At 41.9% G+C, this 24,761-nt stretch overlaps 1 protein-coding gene across 1 annotated transcript; it reads left to right on the forward strand.

Moving 5' to 3' along the window:
* Positions 1-742: 742 nt before the first annotated feature.
* immt (inner membrane protein, mitochondrial (mitofilin)) lies at positions 743-24,285 on the forward strand. Its single transcript, XM_036130064.1, has 14 exons — positions 743-934; positions 3,772-3,839; positions 3,972-4,161; positions 6,142-6,286; positions 7,418-7,513; positions 9,281-9,445; positions 11,597-11,730; positions 12,852-12,955; positions 13,164-13,299; positions 13,635-13,764; positions 13,942-14,165; positions 14,755-14,886; positions 17,376-17,505; positions 23,329-24,285. Exons 1-14 carry the CDS (start codon positions 893-895, stop codon positions 23,934-23,936), a joined length of 2,304 nt encoding a protein of 767 aa, XP_035985957.1. The 5' UTR covers positions 743-892; the 3' UTR covers positions 23,937-24,285.
* The last annotated feature ends 476 nt before the right edge of the window (positions 24,286-24,761 follow it).

A 24,761-nucleotide genomic window follows, 5' to 3' on the forward strand; every position in this document is an offset into this window, starting at 1 on the left:
CATCCGGGGGAGTTACGGTGTGGAGAAGCCCCAAAGAAGCGTACCACCCAGACTGTTGCATGCCCAGAGTGAAGCATGGGGGTGGATCAGTTATGGTTTGGGCTGCCATATCATGGCATTCCCTTGGCTCCTTACTTGTGCTAGATGGGCGTGTCACTGCCAAGGACTACCGAACCATTCTGGAGGACCATGTGCATCCAATGGTTCAAACATTGTATCCTGAAGGAGGTGTCATGTATCAGGATGACAATGCACCAATACACACAGCAAGACTGGTGAAAGATTGGTTTGATGACCATGAAAGTGAAGTTGAAGGAGCAAGTCAGGAAACATTTTCCTCCACCAGCATCACGTCGTGACCTGGCCATTATCCTGCAAGAAGAATGGCTTAAAATCCCTCTGACCACTGTGCAGGACTTGTATATGTCATTCCCAAGAAGAATTGATGCTGTATTGGCTGCAAAAGGAGGCCCTACACCATACTAATAAATTATTGTGGTCTAAAACCAGGTGTTTCATATATATATATATATATATATATATATATATATATATATATATATATATATATATATATATATATATATATATATATATATGGGCTATATATATATATATATATATATATATAAGGAGAGAGAGAGAGAGAGAGAGACCATTAAGAACCACACTCCATACCAGTAAGTGGCGGTAATGCTACTAAAAGTTTGTTGCCAACCCCCATAACACTCCACAAGAAGAAGAAGAAGAAGAAGAAGAAGAAGAAGAAGAAGAAGCCGCCTGTCAGATGGTGTTTGATGTTAGCTTGACCAAAGCCTGTTGGGAAAAGTGAACAAAGCGGTGCTGTGTGGGTTGTTCTAGGTCCTAATTAAGAGAAAAGGAAGCGAGGACCATGCTGAGGGTTTGTCTGCGCGGAGTGAAGGCCACGGCCCGGGTAGGACTCTGTTCAACTGTTAGCTGCCATGTTGGTGTTAGCTTGTTGTCATCAGTGACCTGCAGCCTGGCTCAAGGTGCCGCGGAGAGCCGGGAACTCTGCTAACCTTCACTGGAGAGGTCGTTCGGATCTTTCCAATGCCCAGCCTTCCAGAACACCGGGTCCCGTATCACTGGCTCGTGGCTTAGAATAGATTTTCATTTGAAACACTTTGGTGGTTTGTGTAGTTTCTTGCCCACCAGCACGTCAGGCAGCGGGTTCAAACTCCCCACATCCCTGTCTTAAATTGGTGCGGAAAGTTTCGAACCTTGCGCCGCAAAGGCGTTTTTGTCGTTGAAGCGCAATGGCGGTGTGTGACGCGGTGGCTTGTTGGGCCGTGCTGTGCCGTGCCGTGCCGTGCTGTATGAGGGCCAACAGGGACCCGGTGGCTGCTGCTCTGCGCGGAGTGAAAGAAGCCGCCGCAGATTCGCATAACCGTCGCAGCTCGATTTCTGAAGATATTTAATGCTAAACAGAGAAACTATACGGAACATGTTCAAATGGACTAAATATCTGCTTGGGCAATTGAGTGTCAAAGTTTGAAAAGTATCCCAGAGTAAATATGCAAATTTCCCCGGACGTCCTGTTCCTTTAAGGGCAGCTGTCCCCGTCCTGTTGGTGCTGAATCAGATCGTCCTGACCCATTCTCCTCATACCAGTGGTTCAGATAGTCAATGTTCACGAAAAAACGCAAGGCCTCGTCTGTGCTCGCTGGTGTCTTCTCAGCTAAAACCGTAATCATTGATAGTCTTGGCAGATTTAGGATTAAAGTCATCTTTTCATTTGACCAAATGAATTTAATCACTTATAAAGATCAACTGTTTCATTGCTTACCTAAAGTCCCCATCTAAAGGGATGAGCAGCATCCCCTGCAACTGGCATGAGCAACATACAATAAAGTACAGATGATGTTCCAGAAGCCGTCTTACTCCCACACATCTTTTCAGCTCTGCCTACAAATTTTCTCTAGAATTAAAATCCATGCAACACCCCCAGTGGTCAACAGTTATAAAAAACAGTTTGATTGCTGTAATATGAAAGATTTTTCCCTTTGGTTACGTAGAAGGTATAAATAGATTGTCAACATTCCAGTTCTAAAGACATCAGCCAGTTAAATAATATAAAAGTTGACTTTTTTTATACTTGATATTTTTACATTGTTTTATCCTTTGAGAGATGCCTGTCTCCTTTTGAATTTAGAAACAAACTCATTAGTTCAGTGAAAATAATTTGAAATATAAATTCAGGGATATGAATAATTGTGGTTTTAACTGTAGTTTAGGGAGCCAGAACTGCATTCACTAACCATGCTGTTTCTAGACCATAAAACTGACAGCATACAGTGGAAATTTTTGCAGGATGTGATTCAGGTGGAGGCATACGAACATCTGTCCGTTTAGCCTTTTTTTTTCTGGGAGACGTAAATTAGAAATTAGATAAATTATGACAGCCATGTTTTTTTCTTTGCAACAAAATAACTTAGAAACCTAATTTGAACCTAACAAAATAAAGAACTGGAAAGCTAATAAACGTATGTTGTTCACCCTTTGGGTAACCTCTGCAGAAACTGACTCTCTTGTGCATCACTAGCTCACTATCTAAACTTATCACTCTCCAGCATTTTTAGCTTTTGTTCAAATTTAGCAGAAGCCAGAAATGTTTAAATGTGTTACTGCACTTTCCTGGAGGGCTTTCTTTTTTAAGATCTCAACTTTTTAGCGCCATCGCAGGACTAATGCGGACTTATTTAATGTTCTTCATTGCGTCAGTGATTGACAGGTAATGCTCCACGGAGGAATGACATGACGAGCTAGAGCTACAGCACCGGGCATCTCACTGTTAAATGTGAGGGCCAAACTGGGAGGTTTAATGGGGACGAGGCTTTTTGATTCATAACTGCTGAGTTCTAAGGGCCACAGAGGGTTTTTGTTTTCTTGTCCCATAAAGCCAGGCTTTATGAGACAAGTTTTTCTGATCTTCACTGCTCAGTCTAGCGGCTGGCTTTGTAGCGCTCATTCATGAGTTAACAGGCCCACACTGTGGCCACGCGCTGAGCAGAGCCTGGCCAGAACGGAGGACAGGTAGAGTGAAGAGAAGGCGCTTGAAGCCCTGTGGCGCAGCAGAGCTTGACTATGAAGCAGAGCGCAACAGGACCTCCACAGGCTGAACCTCCGGTTGTCCCAGTCCGCCACTGTATTAACATGGCAGTAAAATCATTTACTTTATTTACATTCCCGTTGTCTGGCTTTAGCCCGTACAATGGGAATCTCTCGAAACAGTTACTCGTGAACTCAGTGGCCAGGGGAACTACCGTAATTGATTCAAAGGGTGTTCTGAATCGATTTTGATGCATTGATGAATCAATATATTTCATAATCTACTAGTACCTTTATTTTCCGCTAGATGCCAAACTACCAGCTCTATTACAAACTTATTTTTCTATATTTGTTGAAATAGAACTTGTAGAAATAGTTTTTGATGTGGTGTTGTCTTTGTAAAGTAGATTTGGAACTGGTCAAAAGTCAAATTGGCATATCAGGTCTAAGGAAGATGTAAATCAGCATCTCTGTGAACAGCAACATGACGATAACATTTTGGTGATTTAACAAAAAAAAAAAAAAAAAAAAAAAAAAGAATAAGGAAACTCAATTACATCCTTCAACAGGGCTAAAGTAGTAATGGACAATTTTAGAAGTAAAGCTCAAGACTAATGATCTGAACAATTCTTGTTGTGGTTTGAACTACTGCACTGATAGATTTTCTTTCTTTCTTTTTTGTCTTTTCCTTTCACCTTGTAGAAGAACAGTGGGAGAACCCGTCTAACTAACCTGCAACACAACAGGGGATACACAGCAGGAGAAAGCAGGTAAAACTGTTACATCTGAAATCGATTTAAGCACATATTACAGTTGAATTTTCAAGCATCATTGTGAACAGTAGACGTTCTGGTGTTGCATCATAACAAGTCAGCACTCTGTTCCATCCTCTTTCATCCCAGTGGTGCCTCCAGAGTGGTTGTTGCTGGCTTGTTGACGGTAAGCGGTGGCGTTGGAGGCACCATTCTCTATGCCAAATGGGACCACAAGTTTCGAGCAGCTGTGGAAAAGAACGTTCCATATTCGGAATGGCTGCTTGGTCTTGCTTTGGGACCTGCTCCTCAAGATACAGGTCTCCCCATCAAGAAACGGGTAAGTTCAATTCTCTTTATTTATACAGTGCCAAATCCCCACAAATAGTCAAACAGTGAAGTTGAGCTTGTGACCCAGATTGGTTCATATGCATTATAGCTGATGAGGCCCAGCAGACTGCATCCAGTTCTTGGCTAGCAGCATCAGTATGTTAGCTTGTGAAAAACAAACTCTGTCAAGCTAAAGCTGTGTGGTGTTCTCAGATTCTGATGCAGGCATTTTCATTTGGGTAAAATCTTACCTGTTTCTATCCAGCAGATTTAAAGGTTGTATGTGTGTGTATGCATTTGTGTTGGGGCTCTAGTGGTATTTATGCAAAGACTTTGAAAATTATATTTCTGGTTCTTCCTTCTGCCTTCAGTGCCATCAGCTGGTGTTTGTTTTAAATTTCTACCAGCTGTTAGAGTAGGGTGGAAACCACTGGAGAGTATCAGAGTGAATATATATGGTACCAGAAAGTATCATGCACTCTTTGTTGTTCTGTCTCTCGAGTCCAAAAAGGCCCTCTACTGCTCAATTTTTTTTATTTCATTTAATTTAACCTTTATTTAACCAGGACAAGTCTCATTGAGCGTCCTGGCCAAAACAGGCAGCAGGGTTACAGCATTCATCCACACATACAAAATAAACAATTACAAACCAGTGAAAGTATCAAATGGCAGAAGCAATAGATTTTACAATATAAGAAATAATCAGTTAAAACAACTACATGTTAATGTGATGGCATCTCTGTCATATAAAAGTCTTTTAAAAGATTTCAGGGAGACCAGCTGCCTCAGTTTTAATCTTTTTATAGAAGGTTCCATGCAGGAGCAGCAAACTGAAAATCTTTCTTTCCCAGATCAGATCGTACCCTTTGGAACTGACAAAAAAAAATAGGTCGGCGGAACAAAGATGATAGGAACCAGTACATTTCTTAGAAATATACATGTGTAAGTAGCAAGGAAGCTGACCGAGTGAACATTTATAATTGAGGAAGTACAGATGCAGAAGCCTGCGGGATGCCAAAGAGCTTTGAGGCCAGTGATGAACTTCAGAGCTCCAAGATGGACAGTATCGAGAGCTCTCAGACTCTGAGCTGATGAATGCAAGTATACATCGCCATAGTCCAACATTGGCATGAATGTGGCTGCAACAAGCCTCCTCTGGGCCTCAATGGACAGACAAGCTCGAATTCAAAAAAGGAAACCCAGCCTGGTTCTAAGTCCATTTACAAGCAGTTTAATATGGTGTGCAAATGAAAGTGTACTATCAATCCAGATTCCAAGATATTACGTAAGTAAAAGTCCTTGTTTACAAACAACTTTTATCTACAGGCCATTTTTAATGCTTGTGGTTAACGCAGAGAAAAGTCCAGATTAAATCGCAATCACAATTATGGTTGAAATAAAATGCAATTTTGATTTTTGGCAAAATCGTACAGCTCTAGTAAACAGGGACGATGGAAAAGTCCCATAATATCATAGAGCCATCATACCACTGGACCAGAGATCAGATGTGGCTGCAACGTACTTAACAGATGCTCCTCCTCATCGACCAGCACTACAGCCACCGCCGCTGAAACATTTGAAATCTCCTCCATTTTCTCAACCTCACTATCTCTTTCACTCTTGTTTTGGCACCACTTTACAATAAGGCTGCCCTTATAGAGTGCTACTAAATAGTTTATAGCTATATTATTAATTTTGTCTGGCATGCTTAATATAAGCAACTCTAGATTAAACAAATAGTTGAAAGATTAGGCTCACTATTTGGGAAGAAACCAGTCAGTTTTGTCTCTTGTTTACCCTTAATTAGGGTATATTAAACACTTATGAATGAGTTGTAAAGTATTTACAGATTAATAACATCAATTATTCCTACCAATTTTAAGTGAAGAAGCTGTAAACATTGCACCTTTTAAGGTGCATGTTGCTTTGGTCAATAGACGGGTGTAATTAGATGGAAGTGCACATGAATGGCCATATGTTTGGTGTTTAGATGGAGTCGCTCCAGCCACCCTCCATGATGGAAAAACAGATGAGAACGCCCACAACCAAGCCTGAAAAGAAATTAAAGGAGACAGCCGAGCATCCGGCCCCAGATGCTAGCTCTGCGTTGGTACAGTCTGCACAGAGCATACAGGGTAAGATTTTCACTTGCCAATCTTACCTCCTATCCTATTCGTTCAGACATTAAGACTGCTATAGTGCTACAGTCTACATGACTCAAAAATGGCAGTGGGGGGTGGGCGTGGCACTGGTCTGTTTGGAGACTTCACTGCTGGTTATTCTGCTAAGCCATCAGCTGTTGAAGATTATACCTCAGCAGAACACAGCTTTGCATGGTGCAGCACTGTGACATCCTCTAGATTCTGTCCTCGGGTAGCTTTCCACTGAAATCACCAAGCAGGGCCAGTTCAACTGGACGCTCTCCTTTCTAGAGTCCCTACAGTTTGACCTCTGGATTTTTAACTGTGAATTTATCAACTCATTCCATGTTTTCTTACTCCTTGTATTTCCTGTTTTAGCTCATTTCAACATTTTCTTTTCATTGTGATATTTTGTAACCTCTTTAAGAGTCCAGTCCAAACTTTGGATCTTGTTTCGAACTTTTGTCTGAGACTTTCCAGGAGGAATAAACACAGTTTTAAATGATCTATCTCTTGTCGAAGTGTGGAAGCCCACACCCTCCACCAGCAGCTGCATCCTCAGCCTCCAGCATCCTTTGGATTGTGTTTGGCTGTCTCCATATTGAGTTGATTCAAAAAAATGTTTAAAGAAATAAAAGAACTAACTATTGGCAAGTGTTGGGATCAGATTCTACTAGCAAAAAAATGTCAACGTTGAACAGATGTGCATGTCAAAACATCTGGGTTTAACTGACCCGTGGCATGCCGTATGTCTTTACAGCCTTTATAAGTCACATTTGTAGTGCATAAACATTGACCAATGCTTAAAGGTTTGATAGTCCATCCATCCATCCATCTTCTGATCCTCTTAATCCCTCATGGGGTCGCGGGGGGTGCTGGTGCCTATCTCCAGCGTTCACCGGGCGAGAGGCGGGGTTCACCTGGACAGGTCGCCAGTCTGTCGCAGGTTTGATAGACCTATTTGCTCAATACCTGAGTGAACCCATCCAAACTAGGTCTGGGTCAGTTACCAGCATCAAGATATTCAAAGTTTTAAAGTCACAACCCTTGCTTTCACGCTGTTCCTATGGTGTAAAGGCCAGAGGGAGGCCAGGAATCACCCGAGTGTTTTTCCCTCCTAAGCAGAGGCTTCAGCAGAGGCTACTCAGATCATCTCAGCCATCAGTGAGGTCCAGTCAGTTCCTGCTCCTTGTGACACAGAGGCTGCAGCAACAGGCAGAGGTAAGATGTTCCACCGTGCTACACTCACATTAAGGTCATGTTAAAGTCACTGGTCTTCTCAGCCATTTCACATCTTCCCACTCTGATGGGACACTTTTGAAATCCAGTCCCGAGCAGTCATCCACAACCCTGAAAAGTAGGTTAATTTCTGATTTATATTAAAATGCCCATTTTGTAGTTCTACTGTTAAGAAACAACCAACGCTTTCATAAATTTTAAGTTTAAAATAGGGTTTATCGTAAAGTGTGATAAAAGTAACAGCCTGTAATTGACAGAACAACATCACCTGTGGGTTCGGGTGTCCTCAGAGGCCCATGGTTCTGTCTGAACCTTCAGAGGCATCTAAACACAATTACAAAGTCGGCCTTCCATTACCTGAAGAACATTTCCAGGATTAAACGACCAATGTCTCATCAGGATCTCGAAAAAACTCATCCATGCATTTCTCTTTAGTTTAATTGATTACTGCAACAGTGTCTTCACACGTCTGCCAAAAAAGCCAGAAAAAGAAATCTTCCCAAAACATTTTTTTTAATTCTTTCTATCTAAAATAAGGAAATTTGGCTTATTGCTCCTTTAAAGTTACTCTGGGGTGGGTGTGTTTATTTATTTATTTATTTATTATTATTTTTTGTTATGTCTCAGCAGTTGCTACTTGGGTACACTGGGTGGCAGTAGAGCGCTCTAATCTATTCCTCTGCCTGAATCCACTGGGCCGTAACATGGGTGATCTTGGTAGTGTGGTGATGTTTGAGAAACTGGAGCAGCAGAGGACTCACTCCATGCAGGAGAAGATCTCAGGCATAAAACGGCCACAATAAAACGAAACGTTTCCCCAGTCAATACTTGTTTGCAATGTTTCTTGTCCAAACACGTTCTAGTTCATAAACCAAGTAAGAGGGCTATACCTGCCTATAAACTATACATATCATACCCCTGGAAAAGTTATAAAGAAGTGCAAACGTAGTTAAACAGTGTTGATCTTCATGCATAGAAAAATCATCATACAGCCACACTGAACAGCCCCAGTATTCATATTTATCTTATATTTTTGTGGCAATAACTTGACCAAAGTAAACAAATTCTCATTTGTTTCCCTGCTCATTGAATGATTCCTACTCAGACAGAAGAGGTGAATTTCCAACAGTTTAGTCAAAGGACAGATCAGTGTGGCATAAGGCTGAGTAGAGGCATGAGGCGGAAAGCTCTCTAGTGTAGAGGCTTCACTGTAGTTGGCTCAGGGACAGACCTCTGAACTGACCTCATGTTCTGTATGTTGCCACAACAGTGGAGGAAATCCACAGGAAGGATTTGATCAAAATAAATAAAAGGTAGTGCAACAACAAAAAGGAAAAATAAAGTTTAAGTTTGAGAAGAAACGTGGTTTAAACAGGCTCCAGTGCTGGAGCAGTTTTATCTGGGCTCAGTGATAGACTTCACATACGACACAACAAGTTATCTTCCCTTCTGAGATCCTTTGATGCCTCCAGGGAATAGCTCCAAGTCTCTCACCCTAACCTGTTGCTGTATCTCTTTAACTACTTCAATTTTTACATCAGTGTAGAACGAATGTATCCAGCAGGGTCTCCTTCCAAGGATTCAGTAATGTTTCACCTTTGTAAATCACATTAAACTGACTTCTAAAAACTGGGTGTGCGGTTAAATCCTCCCCCTTGTCACTCTATTATCTGGAATGAGCGGCCTCATCCTCCTAACGGTCTTCTACTAAAAGGACATGCTAAGTAGGTGTGTGTTTGTATCCACCAGAGGATTGCAAAGAATGCAATGACCATACGGTTGCCATGGAACCAACAGCTGTCCTTCAGAAGACAGACTCAGCTGGGACGGCAGAGCCTCTGACAGAGCGTCCAGTAGAAGAAGTGGCAGCTAGACTGGCCCAACAGGACCAGGAAGAAAACAACGTTGTTGCATGTGAGTTTTCAGCAGCACACACACAAAATTTCTGTTATTCACCTCAACTTTCACTGATCAGTCAGCTGATGAACAAGACAGGATTCAGTAGTGTTTGCTCATTTCTTTAAAAAAAACCTCCTGCTTCTTATTTTTGAATTTCTATCATGTCATGTGATATTAGGTGTGATTTTGAAAGGAAAAGTCCTACTCACCAGACCAATAGTTGCAGAGGGAACAAGGAACTGTAAGCTCAGCCAACGGCTGCAAATTCCCTTAGAGAAGAAACAGAAGCATGAGGATTTCCAAAGAACAGGAATGTCTGGAAAAACTGACCAGATGAATAAAACCTACAATATCAGCCTCATCAGAAAGTAGCAGCCCTCTGCTCAGAAAAACTACAACGTGTTTGTTTGATAATCAGGATTAGTTGTTTTTCCAGTGGATCCTGAGTGGGTTAAAAGATTATCGCTGTTTTTCTGTTAGTAGCTGGTGTTCTAGCCTTTTGGGCCAGCGGTGGCTTTGGTTGTTAAAACACAGTCCAAACATTTAATATATGTAATCTTCTGTCAGTCTGGTGAATTTAAACAGATCAAAGGATATCCTCTGTAGTGTTGTTGGCATCCAGATTTCTAGGAATGTTCTGGAAACTAGATCCCCTAAAAAAGTATGTACACTAGAACTGTTTTCTTCTATGCCAGATTTGTTTCCTGTGTTCTCCTTTTGGTTCTAGGATTGGTTGAGCCACATCCTGCTTCATCATTGGATGACTCCTTATGGTTGGCTCTCAGATGTAGTTACTATATAATTAGGCCGTAACTTTTAGGTCAAGGTTTTCATTTCCTTTCCCAAATGTTTCCTTTCCACTGCTCCTTGATTGGCCCTGGAACTTGTATAACTTTAGTTTTCTCTGCTATGAGCAGCTGTGAATTCCTGCTATGAATAACAAGCACTAGTTTAAGATGAAAATAACAATAATAATAATAATTTCTACAATCTTTCACAGGTTTCAACCATATGACATGAACTCGTCAAAGAACAATGCATTATGGAGGAGTGCTGCTATAGAGTGCAGCATAGTCACTTGCTACTATAGGGTCATGCCAGCTATGGGACCGTGATCTGGATTCGGTTTTATTTGGATGAATCCATACCATATAGTGTGTAGACTTCTAAGACTGCGGGAAAGGCACACATCTGCCACAGTTGTCATAACATCAATTTTATATTTAAATACCCCACCAGCTCAATATCTAAGCTTGTTAGATGTGCTTTTAGGGTTTAAAAGTGATTTTAGATTGTGTTTGCTAATCTCTGCAATCTGGATTTGTTGCCTGCTGATTAGGGCTACAACAACAAATCGATAAAATTGTTAAAAATCGACAATTAAAAGCGCTGGCAACAAATTTCGTTATCGATCCATTGTGTTGCGCGACACTATTAAATGATTGGCTAACAATCTAGTCAACATAAGCTTCTTTATTTGAAGCAAAATTATTTATTACCTAATATTATTGTAACAGAACACTTAAGTAGCAACTTGTGTTTTGTTCAATTTTGGAAAAAAGTAATGGAAATAAAACTGTTTTTTTACGTCCGATTCATTGATCGGAAAAATAATCGACCGACTAATCAATTAAAATAATTGTTAGTTGCAGCCCTACTGCTGATATTCCAGCTCATGATCTTTAGCCAGTCAGCGTTCTGGATACCCATCTGTTCCATATCACACATGTTACTCAAGGATGAGCAAAAAGATATAAATACTGTGTTGAACAAGTAATAGAATGATCTAGGAGCCATATAGGGTGACCAGAATGTCTAGATTGGATATAGCTTAAATGACTTCAACATTTGATGACTATTTTAATGTAAATTTGTTTGCACTGGATTCAAAAATTTTAATTGCTCCTGGTCCAACAGGGCCACAGATGGTGACTGTATAACAGGAATATGAACACGCATTTCTCACACCTTAAAGTTTGACAACAAAGGGTGTCGGGACGTTATTCCTACCCTTTTTGTTTACCTGGAGTGTGATATGACAGGAGACACAAGCAGCCAGAGGAAGTCAAACCAAGTTGGAGCACAAGGACCTGACTTAGACACCTTCCCATCTAACATGTCATGTGGGCTCTTAAATTCCCCATCATGCATCTGTTTGTTTTGCAGCTGTATCGGCTAGTCTGGAGGACTCGTTGGCAAGCTCTGCTCAGGCTACGCTGCAGGCTATTGGCGCTCAGGAGGCAGCTCTGCAGGCCATCGGTCAGCACACCCACAAGCTGAAGGAGGCTATGGAAGCAGAGGTACCGACTCCTCTGAATGAACAAAATCGACTAACTATAATAAGATAAAACTGAGTTTGTGACCAGGTGCGTTTCGGTTCCAGCTTCAGATGGACAACTGTCCTGACCTCCGGTATAATATACCTAAGCAGTGGCCACTCCACGTTTTATTCCGATGTGGAATAAAGATGCTGCTGAATACTGTTAGTGTATCATCTAACCTTTAACATTTCTGCACACCCTTCAGGCAGTAAAGAATGAGGTTCAACCAAAGAACAGACTCATTTGGTCAGTTGCAAATAGCACCCCCAATTTCAAGCTGTGGCGCTGCAACAATGAGCAGCTGAATGCCGCAAAGGATTATTGTGACCTCCATTCTTTACAAATGAATTCAAAGGAAATTAGAGCTAATTTAAATCCTCTGACTACAGGAATCATGGTCAGAGAGAAACAACAGCTTTTGTTTGTGGAGTCAGAGAGAGACAATTCTGACCAAATGTTAGTCAGATATTCCCACAGAATGTCAATGACCAGTAGAGGTTATTCTTTGTTTTTCTTTATATTGTAGATTTTATATTTTTCAACACATTAACTTGATGGGAAATTAAATGTATCTACATTTTTTAAGGTTGTAAACATTGTAAGCAAAGACTGTGAATAAGCTTTACAGGTTTGTATGTTAGCACACTGTGATGAGATGTTTTCTAAAGTTAGGCGTGTCCACAGATCAGAACTTATTGTCTGCCTGCAGCCGTACAAAATGATGCATGGTTGATAGAATGTCATGAAGCACAGACATCCAAGGATGTGCTTTAAATTGGGCTGGGTCATATTGTAACAAGGTGTTACTTGGCTAGGCTGTGGTTTGTATATAAATACAAAGAAATAAATCCGTCTTACCCAGTTCATATTCATGCTGAACCTCTGAAAAGTTTAGGAAAAGTAAAACACTAGTTATACAATACAGAGTGGGTTCTAACATTCACCACAAGAGGGGGCTCCAACGTACATGATGAGAGCCATTATCAAAGTTCCAATAAAAAATGTTTTTATAATTTCTGTTTGAATATTTTTGAATGTGGGGCATAGTTGTTGCTGTGGAAGGATGTTTCATGTTAAATTTCATATTTTAACAAATCTAGGCTCCATCTGAGGAGAAGTCAACCCAGTGGAAAGATCTAGAAACTGCTCTCGCAGACAGAACCACTTCTATGAATGTTGCCAAGACTGCTCTTCTCAAAGCCAAGTAAGATAGATGTACATGTTCTAGACTTCTAAGCCTGCTGAGCTGAATCAAACTCATCTTTACATTTTGTTTCATGTGATGTACTATTGTGAAAATTAGAGCATTTTAAAAATAGCATCTTTGCTGTCTTGGAGACTTGATTATGTAGTCCTGAGCTCTGACAGCTCAAACAAACCTCATTTACATTCACTTTCCCCTACTTTTGCAGTGAAGCCCTGGACAGTCTAAAGTCAGTGATTGACAAGTCCAAAGGACTGAAGGTTGCAGCTGCACGGCCGCTGATTTTAGCAGCAGAGGAGAATCTCCATAAAATGGTAGTGGACTTGGACAAAGTGGTCTCTAAGGTAGGGCTATGGTTTTATATTTGTATAGCATTGGCCATTTTGCTGTTGTTTTTTAACTTCTTGGAATAGTGGTTTTCAGTTTTGCTCCTCATCGTTCTGGTTTTGGTTCCATTGTAAAAAAAATCCGAAGTGATTTTAACTCAGCACCTGATCAGGTTTTGCACTTCTCTGGAATAATCAACATAATGAATAAATTAGTCGCTGTGTAAAACCTTTGTTTGAGATCAGTTTATGTGCAGACACATTTACTGAGATCTGATTATAGTTCTGTATCCAGAACTTATGGGAGGACTCACTTTAACCCTCCCACTGTCTCCTGTATGGACTGTTTGTAGGTGCAGTCGGCAGAGTCAGAAGCAAAGATTGTGGCCCAGTACAGCGAACTGGTCAATGAAGCCAAACAGCAGTTTCATAGGGAAGTGAGTAGCCTTACTCCAGAGATCCAAGCCAACTGGAAAGGGCTTAGTAAGTACCCACTCGACCTGGTACACACACACACACACACACACACACACACACACATCATATTATTGTGGGCAGCAGCCAACCAAATATGTCAATGTGAATTCTACCTTTACTGTTAATGCAAGCTCCAATAAGAAGTCCGTCCCAAACTAATTCCAGCTGTTCTGTGTTTGTGAGCTGGTAAACTCTCAACAGATGATCTAAATGCTCTGATTGCCCACGCACATCGGCGCATTGACCAACTGAATCGAGAGCTGGCTGAGCAAAGGGTCAGAGAGCAGATCCACATTGATGCAGCACTGGAGCAGCAGAAATTGGAGGACCAGAAAGCTCTGGAGAAAGCTGTTGGCACCGCACTGCAGCATGTAAAAGAGGAGGCCCGACTGGAGCAGGAAAAAAAGGTGCAGAAAACTGACATCCTGCTCTCACACCAGGGGTCTCATTTATAAAACATTGTGTAGGATGTATACTTAGAGGTTTGCGTACGCCAAAAAGCCATAAACCGTGTAGGGCAAAAAAATCCTGATTTATAAAATCATGCGCACACACACCAGCATGCAGTTTCCCTTCATAGAACACAGCTGCACCTGAACATTTGGTACCAGGTTCTGCCTCATGTTCTGCCCTATACACGCCCAGAGCCAGCACAAGCATGAATAAAACTGCAGTTCTTAATACTGATAAAGTGGATCTATGATTAAAGTCTGATATGGAGTGAAATTGAACATCTGAGAGGAATCATGCAGATCGTGAAGAGGTGAATTGCGCTCGATTTTCTCTCTCCTTAAAACGAGCATACGCCTGGGTCAGAGTTGCCATGAGGGCGACACATTTCCCTGTCCAGTCTTTCTTTATATAACACTGCCTTTGTGTGTAAAGTGACATATGCACACTTTATAAATGAGAAAACACAGTTTTTTTTCCATCTTATCTACTATGCAATGTCTATCTCAACAGTTTGGGTGATTTGATATGTTTATGTCCTTATAGCTCGCTGAGCTGAGAGAAGTGATTGAGGCAGAGATGAGAACACAACTCCGGCGTCAGGCAGCAGCTCACACTGACCATGTTCGAGATGTCCTCAAAGTTCAGGAGCAGGAGCTTAAAGCTGAAGCTGAGCAGGTGTCTACACTCTACCACACACAATACACGCTCACCATATACTACACTGTGTTTTTCTCCATATTTGTAATGTCCTCTACTGGATGTTTGCTTGTACAAACTGAAGAAAATTTGTTAACTTGCATCATCTGGTGCCATGTTTGTTCAACTAGTTTGAATAGTAGCTGTGATGAGTAGGCCTGTTTTGTACCATGCAGCACCCTGCAAAGGCTACAAACCCCCTAAACGTGAACTGACCTTAGAAAACCATTTACTTTGAAAAGTCCCCTAATAGTATACAGAGTCTAGCATTGTGTAATTTCATCTCTGTATAGATGCTGCTGCTCAATGAAAGCCTCAGAGGTAAGTGAACACTCTAAATCAGGAAGACCAAGGAGCCCAGCAGCTTAAAGAGAGAGCTGTGGGGACATTTACAGGAGAGTTAGAACAGGTCCCAGAGAGCTGCTGATCGAAAAAATGGAACAAGTGTAGCATAGCTACCTACCAGGACATGGCCATCAAGCTAGACTGGCTGGTTGGGTAACTTTGGAGGACCTGCAGGATGTTGCAGCTCATGGAGAGAATCTGTTGCCATGACAGCCATCAGCTCTGCTTTCCACAAATCTGGCATCTATGGAAGAGTGTCAAGATCTGTGGAGAGGTGGTTGGGTGTGGTGTCGGGCTGAGTTGAAGCCACAATTGAATATGTTTAATAAATAACTCTGTTAGGTATTGCCCGGTGAATATCGGCCCAAACAGCTATTAGGACAATAGTTGAAAGGGTGATTCGAGCACTAGCGTTCTTTTAACGGCAAACTCTGCACACATGAAATGAACAGCTTGGAATCAAATTTTAATTATTTTTTTCACTGGATCTTGGATCATTCTTAAGTGTTTCGCTGAGAGATGCTAATAGCTGTTAGTTGCTTCCTTGTTTTATCCCCTGCTGTGGGTGCACAGTGTTGTACTTTCTTTGTTTTTAAAAATAAACACGAAAGGCTTTATTTACTAACAGACTGAGCAAAAACAAAGCGTAAAACGCTAAAATAACTAATACGTCAGCAGGATGCGATAATCTGTCATAAAAACTTTGTATGCAACTAGAGTGAGCCACTGACATAAATTAAAAAGAAAGTCAAATAACGTGGCCATGCCCCTTTAATTTTACCTATTAATGATATACTAATGCTCATAACATTATCAAATGATGGCGGAGTGAAACGAAAACAAGCATTATGTTAAAAAAGACCGCAGTTGCCTTGACTCATTGTTATCCAGGAAGCTAATAGCACTGTGCTAGCAGACATTCAGCACTAATTTAAGACTTTAAAACTCTATTTGGTCGGGATGAGCGGACCAGACAACACAAACATTAATATCCCATCAGTGTATAAAACCCTTCTGAAAATAAAGTTTGTTATAACCGTAAAAACACACTCAAACATATCAGCAAAGCTTGGTTTCCAGAATGCTAGCGGGGTTAGCATGTTGGGTCAAGATTTAAAACAGGTAAAACACATTAAGTAAACCACTTTAAATGATCAATACCCTACAACTCACCCTATAATTTCTCTCCCAAACCTCTCTTTGTCTGGTTGTGGCGATGGGGCGTGCGATTGCAGTCAATTACTACAGGGTGAAACTGGTTCTTCGGCCAGCGGTGAGGAGCTGGCTGGCTCAGGTGGGAAAAGCTCCCCGTTTGTGAAATGGGCTCTGGCGGTCTGCGCTCAGGCTGTGAACACGGGGACCTCCGCTGAGCCTCCCTGGCATAGATGCTTCTTGTGAGGGTCTGTACTCGGCCTGTGACAAGAAAGCAAACCTTTCAGTCTGTGTATTTTGGTATATGTCTCCACCACTTTTAAAATCTTCAAAGAAAATCTATGCAAGGAAGCCCTCAGGTTGCCCCGAACCATGGCTTTGACACAGAGTCTCATTCAGAGACTACAGAACAGACGAGTAGAGCGAACGGACTCCTCTCCAGCAGGAGGGAACCTCCCGCAGGCTCCAGCTTCAACCAGCTAGGGGCTGAGAGAACACGGTGGTAAGGCCAGCGCCAGCCTTTTACTATGAAGTAAAAGTAGAGAAAACACTACGAGATGAAGACAACTAGTCCTCCCAGATCACCTCATAAAAACCAACTCTTCAGATCTGGTTTGGTCTAAATCCCATTCTTTCCATTCAGAGCAGTTTTCTAATGTTTCTGGGCCTCTGGACGAGGTTGGTCTGAGGACTGTTTGGTCGTCATTTGTAACTTCCTTGGCTTCCGCAACTATCGCAAAAAACTTTAACTCGGAAGCTGAACCTGAGATGATGGAAGTTTGGTAGTTAAATCAAGAGGATTATTTAGGCTTAAAAAATCTAGCGGGGTTTTATGCTTCTGATCGTTGTGTTTTCTGAGGTTTGCTTGCGCTACTCTTTGAGTTTGTATTCAAATGTTTGTGCTGCCAGTAATTAAAAAAAAGTCTGTCTCTTACTTGTATAACAATTTAGCAACTGTTGCATCTTTTCAGGTCCTGAGCAGTAAGATGCTGGAACAGGAGACCCGCTACCGTCAGCTTACTCAGGAACAGCTTGATAACTTCACTCTGGATATGAATGCTGCCTACGCAAGGCTGAAGGGAGTGGAGGAGGCCATAGATAGTAAGATTCACACAAACAGCAACACCTTAAAAAGACTCAGTATAGACTGGAAGCACAGTGGGTCTCATAAGTGTACATAACTGATAAAAAGCTTGGATTAGAGGATTCCCTATAGTGTTTTTGTGCCAAACAGATGTTTTGGAATTGTGACCCAAAGATTTAAGTTTGGTTCATCAGACCAGAACATTCTTCTTCCACAAGGTTTGTGGAGCTGGGCCTGGGGTACCACCTGCTTGACTGTGACCCTAATTTGAACTACCATATTTTTCAGACCATAAACCGCACCGGATTATAATGCGCACTAAAAATTCTTCCCAAGTATGCAACATCACTCCGCCCTTTCACATACACAGCTCTCTATCCATTTCTGTCAGAAGGACAGAGTAGTCCTAACATAAGGCCAAAATAAACGTAACTTATTTATTGAATTAACTTACTAAGTTTATTGTTGCTAGCGCGTACTCCATGGGTGGGCTGCCTAAAGGCTCCCATATACTCAGGCGTATTGTGCACTTACTGTGAGCTTGGTGGACTCCGTGATGACTCTCCGTGGACGTTTCACCCTTCTTAGTCGAGCGTACTATTGCCTACATTTCTTGGGGCAAATTCCTATAATTCCCACACTTTGTCAGTGGGACGAAGTGGCGGAACTGATGGTAAAATGTGTGATTAGCTAGCTGAGTCCCTCAAGTCGTTCCTTTTCCAGCAGGTTGGAATATTAAGCTCTGTGTCACATAAAACAGTTTGATGTAAAGACTTCTTGCCTATGAGAATTCGTAAAAAATTAGCTATGCACCAGTGACGTGCGGTAGGGTTCATAGCTGCTGAGGCACTGACGTCATCAGTGTCAGATTTACAAATATATACACTCTACAGAGTAGACTCATTGCAAAGTGCTGAAGGAGACTGATTGAGCCAAATCAATTCACCAAGAGACCAGAAAAAATATTGATTCTTTGATGAAAAAAAAAAAAACTAAATTATTTGTCATTTGATTGGTAACAGTTTGAGTTATGATGGATTTCTGCATTTGTAACACATTTTAAAAAATATAACCCACATTACGCACATTTCATTACAAAAACAAAACATGAGTAATTATCGCTGTCTTACCTCTACCTATAAATGAAGTCCATGCGGTGCATGTTCTATCTTCTGCTTAAGACAAAGCTTTGCAGTTTCAAAACTCAAGTCGGCTCTCACGTATCTCTAGGGAATGCAAAAACCTTTGCAAGGGAACGCAAAAAAAAATTCCCCATGTCCGTACTTCTTCCCATTTTGTCTGAAAAATGTGACTTTCTCGGTCAAGTTTTCCCTTTATGCCACTGCTAGTGGCCATGGCTCTTGACTTTCTTCCTCGCTGTTGCAAAACGGCCAGTGCCCGCTATTGTTTGGATATGGCCCTCTATCGGTCAAAAGTATAATTCCAAGTTTTTTTTAAATTATTATTATTGATCTATTCGCGGGCCGCACTGAGTGATGACGAGGGCCGTGTGCAGCCCCCGGGCCGCCAGTTGCCCATCCCTGTATTAAATTGTGGACAATCAGTTAATAACTGTTTGAACAATTGACTGTATGATCTAGAGACAGGAAGATGCATTCACAGAATGGAAGCCAGCGCAGTTAACATGGGATTGCGCAATCCCAGGGGAGGCCAAGCTCACTGCGGCCTTACCGGCTTCGCTATCAAGCTCCACCAAGGATTTACATGAAAAATAACGAAAAGTGCGATTCTAAAGAGAATATGATAAAAAAATTAGGAAATTAGATAAAAAAGAACCTTTATTACAAATGAGTGAGTGAATCACAATTTATGTTATGTTATCATTATTATATATTTTCTTTTTTTTCATGATGAGAAGTGAGACCTGGCCTCACTTGCCTCCCCTCACTGCACGTCACTGCTATGCACGTAACTGTACGCATGGACCTCCATGGAATGAACTACGCCCAAGTATGTGGGGGCTTTTACATGAATGCACTTGTAGTTTCGACTTTACAGTCAGGCAGTCTTGCAGACTGTTCAGGTGTCCAATCAGATAGTGACACCGTGTACTGTAATGCTCCAAATATCCATTGAGCTGAGCGGCTTCGTTGCTTACCAAAGTCGTACTTGCACATTTTAACAGATTTTTGGGCGCATTGTACCACATAAAATTGGTCAGTAAGCACAACAGTAATCATATATAAGGCACACTGGATTGTACGGAGCCCCTAAAGGGACACCGAAGAGAAATAAAAAAATAATACTTTCTCGTGCGCACCACTTAGTTTCTCGTGCGCACCAGATTCTTTCTCGTGCACACCAGATTCTTTCTCGTGCGCACCAGATTCTTTCTCGTGCGCACCACTTACTTTCTCGTGCGCACCACTTACTTTCTTGTGCGCACCACTTACTTTCTTGTGCGCACCACTTAGTTTCTCGCGCGCACCACTTAGTTTCTTGTGTGCACCACTTAGTTTCTCGTGCGCACCACTTAGTTTCTCGTGCGCACCAGATTCTTTCTCGTGCGCATTGGAATGGATGTAGATGAACTAATTGCGCTATATTTTTAGTTTGGGCTACCATACAAAGACATTGCTGCATTGCTTGCAAGACGTCACAGTTATGTTGTGTCTGAACGTCACATAAAACGTATCCTGAAGTCCTGTGGTCTATTTCATTCCAAAAAAAGTAACTGGACTTGTTTTCCGTAGTTGAAGACGTTTCGCTTCCTCTCCGGGAAGCTTTCTCAATTCAAAAAGTCTGGAGTAATGTGGAGTACCAAGCTTTATACTGCTGGCCAAAACAAAGGCGTCGTAATGGCTTAGATAACATGCAAATTCAACATAAACAGGTCCACCCCTTAGTAATGGGCGGTCGCTGAAGTCATTAAGGCAGCAGATTGGACAGAAACTGGTCCACTCCTTTGTAATGAGGAGTCGTTAGGGTCGTTATTGGCCTGTCTTAAAGGAACGATGTTTTGATCACCCATGTGAGGGTGAGGATTGAGGTGATGATTGGCCGGAATTAATTCTATAGCTGTGTTGTAAGTTTTTGAGAGTTGGAACCTAAGGCCACATCCTCTGTTTAAGGTTGTTTTTTCTCTCTTAACGTAGATGGCTTCCTTCACACCCCTTTCAAACCATTTGTCTTCTTTCTCCAAAAGAGTGTCCTTTGTACAGCAGAGTCTTGTCCTGAGGGGGTAGCTCTCCTGTGTTGAGCCATGTGTCTGTGGAGAGGTTGTTTGGTTTCTCCAATATAAAGATCAGAACATTCCTCACTACACTGAATTGCATACACCACTCCGCTCATCTTAGATTTGGGGGTTTTGTCCTTGGGATGCACCAGCCTCTGTCTGAGGGTCCTGTTTGGTTTGAAATGTACTGGGATTTTGTGTTTGGAGAAAATCCTCTTGAGTTTTTCAGAGACTCCAGCAACATATGGGATGACAATGTTTTTGCGTTTATTTTTCTCACTATTATATTCTGCAGCGGGTCTTTTGGATTTTCTTGCTGATTTGAGGAAAGCCCAGTTAAGGTACCCACAGGTTTGGAGGGCATCTCTGTTGTGTTTCTGTTCCTTGTGCTTCCCTTCTGTTTTAGTCGGGACATGCTTGTCCCGGTGTTGTAAGGTTCTGATCACAGAAAGTTTGTGCTCCAGTGGGTGGTGTGAAGAAGATATTGGTCTGTGTTTCCTATACACTTCAATGTTGAGGTTTCCATCTCCTTCCAAGTTCACCAAACAGTCGAGAAAAGGTAGCTTGTTGTCGTTGGCATCCTCTCTGGTAAACTTGATGTTGTTGTCCACCGAGTTGATGTGTCTCATGAAATCTTCCACTTCTTTTAACTGGATTTTGACAAAAGTGTCGTCCACATATCTAAACCAGTGGCTTGGTGGTGTTCCTCTGAAGGTTCCCAAAGCTCTCTTTTCCATTTCTTCCATGTAAAGATTGGGTACAATTGGTGACACTGGAGATCCCATGGCACAACCATGCTTCTGTCTGTAAAAATGATCGCTGAACTTGAAATAAGTTGTAGAAACACAAAGGTCCAGTAGGGTACAGATCTGGTCCGGGGTGAAATTAGTCCTGCTATGTGAAGTGACATCGAAAGACACCAGAGTTTCTCCTGGTGCCATCTTTAAATGTTTGACTTTGCTAGCAAAGTCCTTGGAGTTTTCTATATGATGAGGCGTGTTCCCCACCATGGGGGCTAAAATACTAGCAAGCTGTTTAGCAATATTATATGTTACTGAATTAATGCTGCTGACAATGGGTCTGAGTGGTGTTCCTTCCTTGTGAATTTTTGGCCATTACAAGGCCTTTGTTTTGGGCAGCAGTATAAAGCTTGGTACTGCACATTACTCCATACTTTTTGAATTGAGAAAGCTTCCTGGAGAGGAAGCGAAAGGTCTTCAACTACGGAAAATACGTCCAGTTGCTTTGTTTTTTACTTTTTTTGGAATGAAATAGACCACAGGACTTCAGGATACGTTTTATGTGACGTTCAGGCACAACATAAATGTGACGTCTTGCAAGCAATGCAGCAATGTCTTTGTATGGTACCCCAAACTGAAAATATAGTGCAATTAGTTCATCTACATCCATTCTAATGAACACGGCTGTCCGAAATACTCATGCGATCATGCAACAACTATCTGGTGCGCACGAGAAACTAAGTGGTGCGCACGAGAAACTATCTGGTGCGCACGAGAAACTATTATTTTTTTATTTCTCTTCGGTGTCCCTTAAGGGGCTCCGTAGGATTGTAAGTCGTACCATCAATTTTTTAGAAAATAGAAGGATTTAAACTGCGTCTTATAGTCCGGAAGATACGGTATATGCTCATGTTGAGCCCAGTGACCTGTCTGCTAACTCTAGTTCTAGCCAAAAGATGCCAGCCCAACTTTACTTCGCGTTTATCCAATTGACCAGACGCGTTGGCAGCTTTGAACTCAACAAGATAGAAGGATCAGGTTAAAGTGTGCACAGCTAAGAAGAAAGTTACTGAACCTTTTGAAATTGTTCCATTTTTTCCATCTTCTGCATTAGTGTTGTTCACACAATGTATAGGATAGATGATGCATTAAATGTAAAAAGGTTTTGAAATTATTTTTAATATTTTGACTTTTTATGTCACAAAAACCTTTTTTTTTTTTTTTTAGCAAAAGTGTGTGAACTTTTGAGATCCACTGGGTCTACTGGTGATGGGTATGGATATGTCCACTTGGGGCACTTTGGTGTTGCTACAAATTTTCATTGGAGAAGGAAAATCTAATAAGTCTTTATAAATGTAACCAATGAAATGAGTTCAAAAAAATCCCTTCAATGCTCCACAAACTGTAGCACTCACACACAACAACAATGAACTTCAAGATGTCTGCAGATTAGCTGTAGAAACATTTTGGAGATATGTTCACAGGTTTGGGACACCAGATAAGGTGTTTGCTACATTGTTCCCAGAGTGTGGCCATTGTTGTGGCCATGAACTCTGCTGGAACTGGGTAAGAATTCACATTCATTTTTGTGCCTTAACATTTTCTGGCTGTAAATTAGATTCACTCAGACAGGGATGTCACTGTTTTTTTTTTTTTTTTTTTTTTTTTTTTTTTTTTTTGAATGTTTCTGCACTTTAGTTTGTGTGGGAATCCATTCTAAATGGTACAAATCCTGAATGTTAGTTGAAGAACCCTGTACATGTAATTTCGGCAGTGTTGTGATGTAACACTAGGCTTCATCTTTCAGTAGAGATGAAATGAATATGAACCGGCCATACTGTTCTGTGTTTCCTTTTTCTTTGTGATGTTGACTGTGCGTCCCTCTCCCTGCGCTCTGATTGCAGGCCATGTGGAAGCAGAGGAGGAGGCCCGTAAAGCTCATCAGCTGTGGCTTTCTGTGGAAGCTCTCAACTACACCTTAAAAACTGCAAGCGCTGAATCCCCCAGCATGCCTCTGGAGGACGCTGCTGAGGCTGTGCGGGCCAGCTGTGTCGATAGTGATTTTGCCCTAGCTCTGGCATCAGCTCTGCCGGAAAAATCGCTGAAGCGTGGTGTGTACAGCGAGGCTTCCCTTCGTGCTCGTTTCTACTCCATGCGATCACTCGCTCGCAGGGTGGCTCTCATCGACGAATCCCACAACACCCTGTACCAGTACTTTCTGTCCTACATTCAAGCTGCACTGCTTTTTGAGAGCCAACAGGAAGCCCCACCCACCCAACTACACAGTGAAGATTTGGATGCATTCAAGCTCCTCTCTTATGCCAGCTATTGTCTGGAGCATGGGGACCTAGAGTTGGCAGCTAAGCTGGTGAACCAGCTGCGAGGAGAGGCCAGGAGAGTAGTGGAGGACTGGCTAACTGAAGCTAGACTCACACTGGAAACCAGGCAGGTGGCCAGTTTGCTTTCGGCTTATGCCAATGCCGTGGGTTTGGGAACCACTCAGGCCCCGTAGCCGCCATGTCAGCCAGGCAGCTTTGAAGGAAACTCCGGTACATGCTTTTCTTTTCAGCGATCACAACAGGCCAGAACGATAGCACCTGTGTTGGTAGCAAGATGGACTGAGGTTGGATATACAACAACAAAGGAAAGCTCATTAGGTTTCAGTGGTGCGTTCACATTAGTTAATCCACAGATGCGTTTAAAATCACTAAGAAAAGATGTAATTCAAGTTTAGATCTAGTCCTTGCCTTTGCTCTAGTTGGCAGCATGTCATGGTATCTTAATCCTAACATTAAATTATGTGTTATGCTGCGCTGTTGTGAATATTGCACATGCTAAATAAATCATGATGAGGAAAGCCATCTGTTTAATCATTTTGTCCTCACAAAGTGCTCAGATCCAAATCTTTGCTCGGTCCCTCCGGGGTGGACTTCCTGTTGGTCCTCTGGTGTCCTTCCAGCCAGCATTTTGGAAGGACACCAGAGGCTGACATTCATTGGGAATTCTAAATTCAGGCTGTGTGTTTAGCGGGGCTTAGGGTTAGGGTTATGTCTGTACTAGTAATGGTTAGCTTTAGGGTTAGGCCATAGAAAGGAAATAGAAAATGAATGGAAATCAATGCTAAGCCCTCACAATGCAGAGTTTCCACCAGATAACTGGGTAATCCTGGTGGCAGTTGTGTTGGTGAGTTACAGGGGATTGGGAGTGTATGTAAGCGTGAGGTAACAGCTCGAAGGAAGGGTACAGCCGGGTACCGGTTTCCGCTGGCGCGTTAGGTTATGGAGGTTTTCTCCCAGACGGGAACTTTACTGAACGTTCTATGTTGCTGTCAAACATC

The sequence above is a fragment of the Fundulus heteroclitus genome, unplaced genomic scaffold, assembly GCF_011125445.2.
Source record: "Fundulus heteroclitus isolate FHET01 unplaced genomic scaffold, MU-UCD_Fhet_4.1 scaffold_28, whole genome shotgun sequence".
Taxonomy (NCBI): Eukaryota; Metazoa; Chordata; class Actinopteri; order Cyprinodontiformes; family Fundulidae; genus Fundulus; species Fundulus heteroclitus.

Bases quoted from the DNA above. Each gene is read 5' to 3' on its own strand.
- immt (XM_036130064.1), top strand. From the start codon at position 893: ATGCTGAGGGTTTGTCTGCGCGGAGTGAAGGCCACGGCCCGG. The intron at 7,514-9,280 runs GTAAGATGTTCC...TGTATCCACCAG, and splicing joins GGCTGCAGCAACAGGCAGAG to AGGATTGCAAAGAATGCAAT. The intron at 13,765-13,941 runs GTAAGTACCCAC...TGTGTTTGTGAG, and splicing joins AGCCAACTGGAAAGGGCTTA to CTGGTAAACTCTCAACAGAT.